This window comes from Salvelinus namaycush, chromosome 34, assembly GCF_016432855.1.
Source record: "Salvelinus namaycush isolate Seneca chromosome 34, SaNama_1.0, whole genome shotgun sequence".
Lineage (NCBI taxonomy): Eukaryota > Metazoa > Chordata > Actinopteri > Salmoniformes > Salmonidae > Salvelinus > Salvelinus namaycush.
Window position 1 is genome coordinate 39,466,404 of NC_052340.1, and position 9,815 is coordinate 39,476,218.

The window sequence follows — 9,815 nt, forward strand, 5'->3', positions numbered from 1 at the left end:
AGTCCAGGGGAGGACAAGATATAGAGAAGGTAATCAAGGAGGTGATGGGACGCAGGGGAGGGACAGATATAGGGAAGATAATCAAGGAGGTGATGGAGTCCAGGTGAGGGACAGATATAGGGAAGATAATCAAGGAGGTGAAGGAGTCCAGGTGAGGGACAGATATAGGGAAGATAATCAAGGAGGTGATGGAGTCCAGGTGAGGGACAGATATAGGGAAGATAATCCAGGAGGTGATGGAGTCTAGGTGAGGGACAGATACAGGAAGATAATCAAGGAGGTGATGGAGTCAGTGTGAGGGACAGATACAGGGAAGATAATCAAGAGGTGATGGAGTCCAGGTGAGGGACAGTGATATAGAGAAGGTAATCAAGGAGGTGATGGAGTCTAGGGGGACAGATATAGGGAAGTAAGCAAGGAGGTGATGGAGTCTAGGGGAGTGACAGATATAGGAAGGTAATCAAAGGGTGATGAGTCCAGTGAGGGACAGATACAGGGAAGATAATCAAGGAGTGATGGAGTCCAGGTGAGTACAGATATAGGGAAGTAATCAGGAGGTGATGGATCCAGGTGAGTGACAGATATAGAGAAGGTAATCAAAGGGTGATTGAGTCCAGTGAGGTGACAGATATAGGGAAGATAAATCAAGGAGGTGATGGAGTCAGGTGAGGGAAGATATAGGGAAGATAATCAAGAGGTATGGAGTCCAGGTAGGAACAGATTATAGGAAGATAATCAAGATTGATAGCATCCAGTGAGGGACATATCTATCCCTCTCCCCTTCCCTCCCTCTCTCCCCTCTGGCTCCCCTCTGCCTCCCCTCTCTCCCATTCCCTCCCCTCTCTCCCCTCTCTCCCTCCTGCCTCCCCTCTCTCCCCTCTGTCTCTCCTCTCTCCCATTCCCTCCCCTCTCTCCCCTCTCTCCCTCCTGCCTCCCCTCACCCCCCTCTCTCCCCTCTGTCTCTCCTCTCTCCCATTCCCTCCCCTCTCTCCCTCCTGACTCCCCTCACTCCCCTCTCTCCCCTCTCTCCCCTCTGCCTCCCCTCTCTCCCCTCTCTCCCCTCTCTCCCTCCTGCCTCCCCTCACCCCCCTCTCTCCCCTCTGTCTCCGCTTCCCTCCCCTCCCCTCACTCCCCTTCCCTCCCCTCACTCCCCTTCCCTCCCCTCTGTCTCTCCTCTCTCCCATTCCCTCCCCTCTCTCCCCTCTCTCCCTCCTGCCTCCCCTCACTCCCCTCTCTCCCCTCTCTCCCCTCTGCCTCCCCTCTCTCCCCTCTCTCCCCTCTCTCCCTCCTGCCTCCCCTCACCCCCCTCTCTCCCCTCTGTCTCCGCTTCCCTCCCCTCCCCTCACTCCCCTTCCCTCCCCTCACTCCCCTTCCCTCCCCTCTCACCCATCTGCCTCCCCTCTCTCCCCTTCCCTCTCCTCTCTCCCATCTGCTTCCCCTCTCTCCCGTCTGCCTCCCCTCTCTCCCCTTCCCTCCCCTCTCTCCCATCTGCTTCCCCTCTCTCCCGTCTGCCTCCCCTCTCTCCCCTTCCCTCCCCTCTCTCCCATCTGCTTCCCCTCTCTCCCGTCTGCCTCCCCTCCGTGTTTCTGCCTTCCTGTTTGATAGAGATGTCCAGGGAGCTGGTGATATGGAGCCTCAAAGCTGATGAGAATAGTGTATAGTCAGGGTGAATGTGTGATGAATGTAAGTGTACCTGTGTTTGCCTGAGTACAAGGTAATGTACTCAGGTAGGTGCAGTGGACATTGCTATGTTTGCCTCAGTACTATATTGTAGGTAGATGGAGTGGACATTGCTATGTTTGCCTCAGTACTAGATTGTAGGTAGATGGAGTGGACATTGCTATGTTTGCCTCAGTACTATAGATAACAACATGTTTCAAGCAGACCACCATAGTCCCTGTGCCCAAGAACACAAAGGCAACCTGCCTAAATGACTATAGACCCGTAGCACTCACGTCCGTAGCCATGAAGTGCTTTGAAAGGCTGGTAATGGCTCACATCAACACCATTATCCCAGAAACCCTAGACCCACTCCAATTACCATACCGCCCAAACAGATCCACAAATGATGCAATCTCTATTGCACTCCACACTGCCCTTTCCCACATGGACAAAAGGAACACCTATGTGAGAATGCTATTCATTGACTACAGCTCAGTGTTCAACACCATAGTGCCCTCAAAGCTCATCACTAAGCTAAGGACCCTGGGACTAAACACCTCCCTCTGCAACTGGATCCTGGACTTCCTGACGGGCCGTCCCCAGGTGGTGAGGGTAGGTAGCAACACATATGCCATGCTGATCCTCAACACTGGAGCCCCCAGGGGTGCGTGCTCAGTCCCCTCCTGTACTCCCTGTTCACCCACGACTGCATGGCCAGGCACGACTCCAACACCATCATTACGTTTGCAGACGACACAACAGTGGTAGGCCTGATCACTGACAACAACGAGACAGCCTATAGGGAGGAGGTCAGAGACCTGGCCGGGTGGTGCCAGAATAATCCCTCAACGTAACCAAGACTAAGGAGATGATTGTGGACTACAGGAAAAGGTGGACCGAGCACGCCCCCATTCTCATCGACGGGGCTGTAGTGGAGCAGGTTGAGAGCTTCAAGTTCCTTGGTGTCCACGTCACCAACAAACTAGAATGGTCCAAACACACCAAGACAGTCGTGAAGAGGGTACGACAATGCCTATTCCCCCTCAGGAGACTACAAAGATTTGGCATGGGTCCTCAGATCCTCAAATGGTTCTACAGCTGCAACATCGAGAGCATCCTGACTGGTTGCATCACTGCCTGGTACGGCAACTGCTCGGCCTCCGACCGCAAGGCGCTACAGAGGGTAGTGCGTACGGCCCAGTACATCACTGGGGCAAAGCTGCCTGCCATCCAGGACCTCTACACCAGGTCGTGTCAGAGGAAGGCCCTAAAAATTGGCTGAGGGCTGGGAGGCTGAGGACTGGGGAGCCGAGGGCTGAGGGCTGGAAGGCTGAGGACTGGGGAGCCGAGGGCTGGGGAGATGAAGGCTGGGTGATGAAGGCTGGGTGATGAGGGCTGGGTGATGAGGGATGGGGAGATGAGGGCTGGGGAGATGAGGGCTGAGGGCTGGGTGATGAAGGCTGGGTGATGAGGGCTGGGTGATGAAGGCTGGGGAGATGAGGGCTGAGTGATGAAGGCTGGGTGATGAAGGCTGGGTGATGAGGGCTGGGTGATGAGGGCTTGGTGATGAAGGCTGGGGAGCCGACGACTGAGGGCTGGGTGATGAGGGCTGGGTGATGAGGGCTGGGTGATGAGGCCTGGGTGATGAGGGCTGGGTGATGAAGGCTGGGGAGCTGAGGGCTGGGTGATGAAGGCTGGGGAGCCGAGTGCTGAGGCCTGGGTGATGAAGGCTAAGTGATGAGGGCTGGGTGATGAGGGCTGGGTGATGAGGGCTGGGTGATGAGGGCTGGGTGATGAAGGCTGGGGAGCTGAGGGCTGGGTGATGAAGGCTGGGGAGCCGAGTGCTGAGGCCTGGGTGATGAAGGCTAAGTGATGAGGGCTGGGTGATGAGGGCTGGGTGATGAGGGCTGGGTGATGAGGGCTGGGTGATGAAGGCTGGGGAGCCGAGGGCTGAGGGCTGGGTGATGAAGGCTGGGTGATGAGGGCTGGGTGATGAGGGCTGGGTGATGAATGCTGGGGAGATGAGGGCTGAGGGCTGGGTGATGAAGGCTGGGGAGCCTTGGGCTGAGGGCTGGGAGGCTGAGGGCTGATGAGATGAGGGCTGTGAGGCTTCTCTCATCATCGTCTTCCTCCTCCTCTTCCTCCTCCTCCTCTCTATTTATCCTCCTACATATTTTCCCTCCTCTTCTCTCAGGCAGCATCATCGGCTCGTTAGGCCATATGATAGCCACTTCCCCTTACTACCTAACACACGCAGACAAACACACATAGGCAAACACACACAGGCACATACACACACACACACACACACTCACGCACACACAAACGCACGCACGCACACACACACACACACACACACACACACACACACACACACACACACACACACACACACACACACACACACACACACACACACACACACACACACACACACACACACACACACACACACACACACACACACACATACACACACACACACACACCTGTTACCTTACTGTATGTCGGCTTACTGCTGGTCTTACTGCTGGGCTTACTGCTGGGAGGCTGAGGCTTGAGAACTGGGGGCTGGGACGCTGGGAGACTAGGAGGCTGAGGCTGTGGCCTGGGGCATGAGGGCTGGGGGCAGGGAGACTCAGGGCTGAGGGTTGAGTGATGAGGACTGAGGGCTGGGAGTCTGAGGGCTGAGGGCTGGGACGTTGAGGGCTGAGGGCTGGGAGGTTGAGGACTGAGGGCTGGGAGTCTGAGGGCTGAGGGCTGGGAGTCTGAGGGCTGAGGGCTGGGAGTCTGAGGGCTGAGGCTGGGAGGTTGAGAGCTTAGTGATGGGAGGTTGAGGGCTGAGTGATGGGAGGTTGAAGGCTGAGTGATGGGATGTTGAGGGCTGAGGGCTTGGTGATGAGGGCTGTGGGCTGGGAGGCTGAGGACTGAGGGCTTGGAGGGTGAGGATTGAGAGGCTGAGGACTTTGGGGCTGGGAGGTTGAGGGCTGAGGAGATGAGGGCTGAGGGCTGTGAGGCTGAGGGCTGGTTGATGAGGACTGGGGATATGAGGGCTGAGGGCTGGGAGATGAGGGCTGGGAGGCTGAGGACTGGGGGATGAGGGCTGGGGAGATGAGGGCTGTGGGCTGGGACACTGAGGGATGAGGAGATGAGGGTTGACGGCTGGGAGTCTGTGGGCTGGGAGTCTGTGGGCTGGCTGATGAGGACTGGGGACAGGAGGGCTGTGGGCTGGGACACTGAGAGCTGAGGGCTGGGGGCTGGGAGGCTGAGGGCTGGTTGATGAGGACTGGGGACATGAGGGCTGAGGGCTGTGATGCTGAGGGCTGGGAGGCTGAGGGCTGGTCGATGAGGACTGGGGACATGAGATGTGGAGGTGAGGGGAATCTACCAGTTTCTTTTTAAGTGGTACTATTACTGTTCTTCATATAGCTCTCCCTGTACATCCACCCTCCCCCGCTCTCTCCTTGTCCTTCTGTTTCTTTTTCTCTTTCTCTCTCCCTTGCTCTCTCTAGCTCCCTCTCCCTCTCCCTCTCCCGCTCCCTCTCTCTCTCTCTCTCTCTCTCTCTCTCTCTCTCTCTCTCTCTCTCTCTCTCTCCCTTGCCCCCCCTTGCTCTCTCTCTCTCCCTTGCTCTCCCTCTCTCCCTTGCTCTCCCTCTCTCCCTTGCTCTGTCTCTCTCTATCTCTCTCTCTCTCTCGCTGTCTCTCTCTCGCTCTCTCTCTCTGTCTCTCTCCTGCTCGCTCTCTCTCTTGCTCTCTCTCTCTCGCTTTGTCTCTCTCTTGCTTGCTCTCTCTCTCTCGCTCTGTCTCTCTCTTGCTCCCTCTCCCTCTCCCTCTCTCTCTCTCTCTTTCTCTCTCTCTCTCTCTCTCTCTCTCTCTCTCTCTCTCTCTCCCTTGCTCTCCCTTGCTCTCTCTCTCTCCCTTGCTCTCCCTCTCTCCCTTGCTCTCCCTCTCTCCCTTGCTCTGTCTCTCTCTCTCTCTCTCTCTCTCTCTCTCTCTCTCTCGCTGTCTCTCTCTCGCTCTCTCTCTCTGTCTCTCTCCTGCTCGCTCTCTCTCTTGCTCTCTCTCTCACTCTCTTTCTCTCTCTTGCTCTCTCTCTCTGTCTCTCTCTTTTTCCCTCTCTCTCGCTTGTTCTGTCTCTCTCTCTGTCAATTAATTGAATTTCAATTTAAGGGCTTTATTGGCATTGGAAACATATGTTTACATTGCCAAAGCAAGTGAAATAGATAAAACACAAAAGTTAAATAAACAATACAAAAATGAACCGTAAAAATGAGTTTCAAAAGAATGAAGACATTTCAAATGTCATATTATATCATATTTGGCAGGAGGTTAGGAAGTGCAGCTCAGTTTCCACCTCATTTTGTGGGCAGTGTGCACATAGCCTGTCTTCTCTTGAGAGCCAGGTCTGGCTTCGACGGCCTTTCTCAATAGCAAGGCTATGCTCACTGAGTCTGTACATAGTCAAAGCTTTCCTTAAGTTTGGGTCAGTCACAGTGGTCAGGTATTCTGCCACTGTACTCTCTGTTTAGGGCCAAATAGCATTCTAGTTTGCTCTGTTTTTTTGTTGTTGATTCTTTCCAATGTGTCAAGTATCTTTTTTGTTTTCTCATGATTTATAGTATTTATTGTGTAACGGTGCCGGAGAGGATGGCTGCCGATGCCTGCTGTTTTATTGGCTCTTAACCAACCGTGCTATTTGTTTGTTTTTTCGCATTGTTTGTTAATTATTTTGTACATAATGTAGCTGCTACCGTCTCTTATGACCGAGCTTCTGGACATCAGAACAGCGATTATTCCCCTGCAATTGGAAGAAATCCTTTTTCTTTAATGAGTCGGACGAGAGGGATTTTTTCCAGACACCCAAACAGACCCTCATCCCCGTCATTTGCAGGAGAAAGGGACAACGATTTTGCGGGAGGAGATCGGGGTGCTTTGTGAGGATCAGGCGACAAGGGCTAATCTGCCTTTGCCATCCGTACTGTTAGCCAATACTCAATCGCTGGGGAAAAATGGGACGAACTAAACGCACGTATATCCTACCAACCGGACATTAAAAACTGTAATATCTTTCACCGAGTCGACGACGACATTTAAAAACATACAGCTGGCGGGTTTTACACTCTTTCAACAGGACAGAACCTCTGGTAAGACACGGGGTGACGGTCTATGAATATTTGTAAACAACAGCTGGTGCACAATATCTAAGGAAGTCTCAGGGTTTTGCTCGCCTGAGGTAGAATATGTCATGATAAGATGTAGACCACACTATCTACCTAGAGAGTTTTCATCTGTATTTTCGTAGCTGTCTCTCTGTCTCTCTCTGTCTCGCACTCTCTGTCTCTCTACATACCACCGCACACCAAGACCGGCACTAAAACCGCACTCAATGAGATGTATTCCGCCATAAGCAAACAGGAAAATGCTCATCCAGAGGCAGCGCTCCTAGTGGCGGGGGACTTTAATGCAGGGAAACTTAAATCAGTTTTACCTCATTTCTATCAGCATGTTAAATGTGCAATCAGAGGGAAAAAAACTCTAGACCACCTGTACTCCACTCACAGAGACGCGTACAAAGCTCTCCCTTGCCCTCCATTTGGCAAATCTGACCACAACTCCATCCTTCTGATTCCTGTTTACAAGCAAAAATTCAAGCAGGAAGCACCAGTGACTCGGTCTATAAAAAGTGGTCAGATGACACAGATGCTAAACTACAGGACTGCTTTGCTATCACAGACTGCAAAATGTTCCAGGATTCTTCCGATGGCATTGAGTACACCACATCAGTCACTGGCTTCATCAATCAGTGCATCGATGACGTCGTCCCCATAGTGACTGTACATACATACCCCAACAGGTACCCCACCCCCCGTAGATAGTCTCGCTATTGTTATTTTACTGCTGCTCTTTAATTATTTGTTACTTCAATTTCATACTTTTTGGGGGGTATTTTCTTAAAACTGCATTGTCAGTTAAGGTCTTGTAAGTAAACATTTCACTATAAGGTCTACACCTGTTGTATTCAGCATTTCACTGTCTACACCTGTTGTATTCAGCATTTCACTGTAAGGTCTACTACACCTGTTGTATTCAGCGTTTCACTGTAAGGTCTACACCTGTTGTATTCAGCATTTCACTGTAAGGTCTACACCTGTTGTATTCAGCATTTCACTGTAAGGTCTACACCTGTTGTATTCAGCATTTCACTGTAAGGTCTACACCTGTTGTATTCAGCATTTCACTGTAAGGTCTACTACACCTGTTGTATTCAGCATTTCACTGTAAGGTCTACTACACCTGTTGTATTCAGCATTTCACTGTAAGGTCTACTACACCTGTTGTATTCAGCATTTCACTGTAAGGTCTACTACACCTGTTGTATTCAGCATTTCACGGTAAGGTCTACTACACCTGTTGTATTCAGCATTTCACTGTAAGGTCTACTACACCTGTTGTATTCAGCATTTCACGGTAAGGTCTACTACACCTGTTGCATTCAGCATTTCACGGTAAGGTCTACTACACCTGTTGTATTCAGCGCATGTGACAAATACCATTTGATTTGAATTATCTTTGACTGTTCTAATGATTTGGTCTCTCTCTCTCTCTCTCTCTCTCTTTATCTCTCTGTCTCTGTTTCTCTCTCCTCATTTTCTCCTTGTTTCATTGTGTTGAGTATGGTATAAGCCTAGAGCTGAGAAAGGGTTACCCAACCCCTGAACAGAGGGACGTCAATAGGCATGTGTTTTAAATCCGTCGATTGTATAAAACTGACACATCATCTGGTCCAGAGGAAACTCGTACAGAAAGCAGAAAACATTTCTGGCGGTGTACTCCTATTTTATTTTTAGCACTCACTGTTCTCATGCTCTTTCTTTTCCCTGCTCCTCCCTGTTTTCATCACTCCCCTCTCTCTGGTTCCCCTCTCCCCTCTCTCTGGTTCCCCTCTCTCTGGTTCCCCTCTCTCTGGTTCCCCTCTCCCCTCTCTCTGGTTCCCCTCTCTCTGGTTCCCCTCTCTCTGGTTCCCCTCTCCCCTCTCTCTGGTTCCCCTCTCTCTGGTTCCCCTCTCTCTGGTTCCCCTCTCTCTGGTTCCCCTCTCTCTGGCTCCCCTCTCTCTGGTTCCCCTCTCTCTGGTTCCCCTCTCTCTGGCTCCCCTCTCTCTGGTTCCCCTCTCTCTGGCTCCCCTCTCTCTGGTTCCCCTCTCTCTGGTTCCCCTCTCTCTGGTTCCCCTCTCTCTGGCTCCCCTCTCTCTGGTTCCCCTCTCTCTGGTTCCCCTCTCTCTGGTTCCCCTCTCTCTGGTTCCCCTCTCTCTGGCTCCCCTCTCTCTGGTTCCCCTCTCTCTGGCTCCCCTCTCTCTGGTTCCCCTCTCTCTGGCTCCCCTCTCTCTGGTTCCCCTCTCTCTGGTTCCCCTCTCTCTGGTTCCCCTCTCTCTGGCTCCCCTCTCTCTGGTTCCCCTCTCTCTGGTTCTCCTCTCTCTGGTTCCCCTCTCTCTGGTTCCCCTCTCTCTGGTTCTCCTCTCTCTGGTTCTCCTCTCTCTGGTTCTCCTCTCTCTGGCTCCCCTCTCTCTGGCTCCCCTCTCTCTGGTTCCCCTCTCTCTGCTTCCCCTCTTTCTGGCTCCCCTCTCTCTGGTTCCCCTCTCTCTGGTTCCCCTCTCTCTGGTTCCCCTCTGTCTGGTTCCCTCTCTCTGGTTCCCCTCTCTCTGGTTCCCCTCTCTCTGGTTCCCCTCTCTCTGGTTCCCCTCTCTCTGGCTCCCCTCTCTCTGGCTCCCCTCTCTCTGGCTCCCCTCTCTGGTTCCCCTCTCTCTGGTTCCCCTCTCTCTGGTTCCCCTCTCTCTGGCTCCCCTCTCTCTGGTTCCCCTCTCTCTGGTTCCCCTCTCTCTGGTTCCCCTCTCTCTGGTTCCCCTCTCTATGGTTCCCCTTTCACTGGTTCCCCTCTCTCTGGTTCCCCTCTCTCTGGTTCCCCTCTGTCTGGTTCCCCTCTCTCTGGTTCCCCTCTGTCTGGTTCCCCTCTCTCTGGTTCCCCTCTCTCTGGTTCCCCTCTCTCTGGTTCTCTTCCTCTGGTAAGTTTATATACTTTATTCTCTCTGTTTGAGTTCTTCTCTCTCCCTCTCTGGTTCCCCTCTCTCTGGTTCCCCTCTCTGGTTCCCCTCTCCCTGG

The 9,815-nt window shown here is 52.7% G+C and overlaps 1 protein-coding gene across 1 annotated transcript; it reads right to left on the reverse strand.

The window, feature by feature from the left end:
- Positions 1–2,929: 2,929 nt before the first annotated feature.
- Positions 2,930–3,781, reverse strand: LOC120028528 (leucine-rich repeat extensin-like protein 5). The gene has a single exon (XM_038973721.1). It carries the CDS (start codon positions 3,779–3,781, stop codon positions 2,930–2,932), a length of 852 nt encoding a protein of 283 aa, XP_038829649.1.
- Positions 3,782–9,815: the final 6,034 nt, after the last annotated feature.

Bases quoted from the DNA above. Each gene is read 5' to 3' on its own strand.
- LOC120028528 (XM_038973721.1), bottom strand. From the start codon at position 3,781: ATGAGAGAAGCCTCACAGCCCTCATCTCATCAGCCCTCAGCCTCCCAG.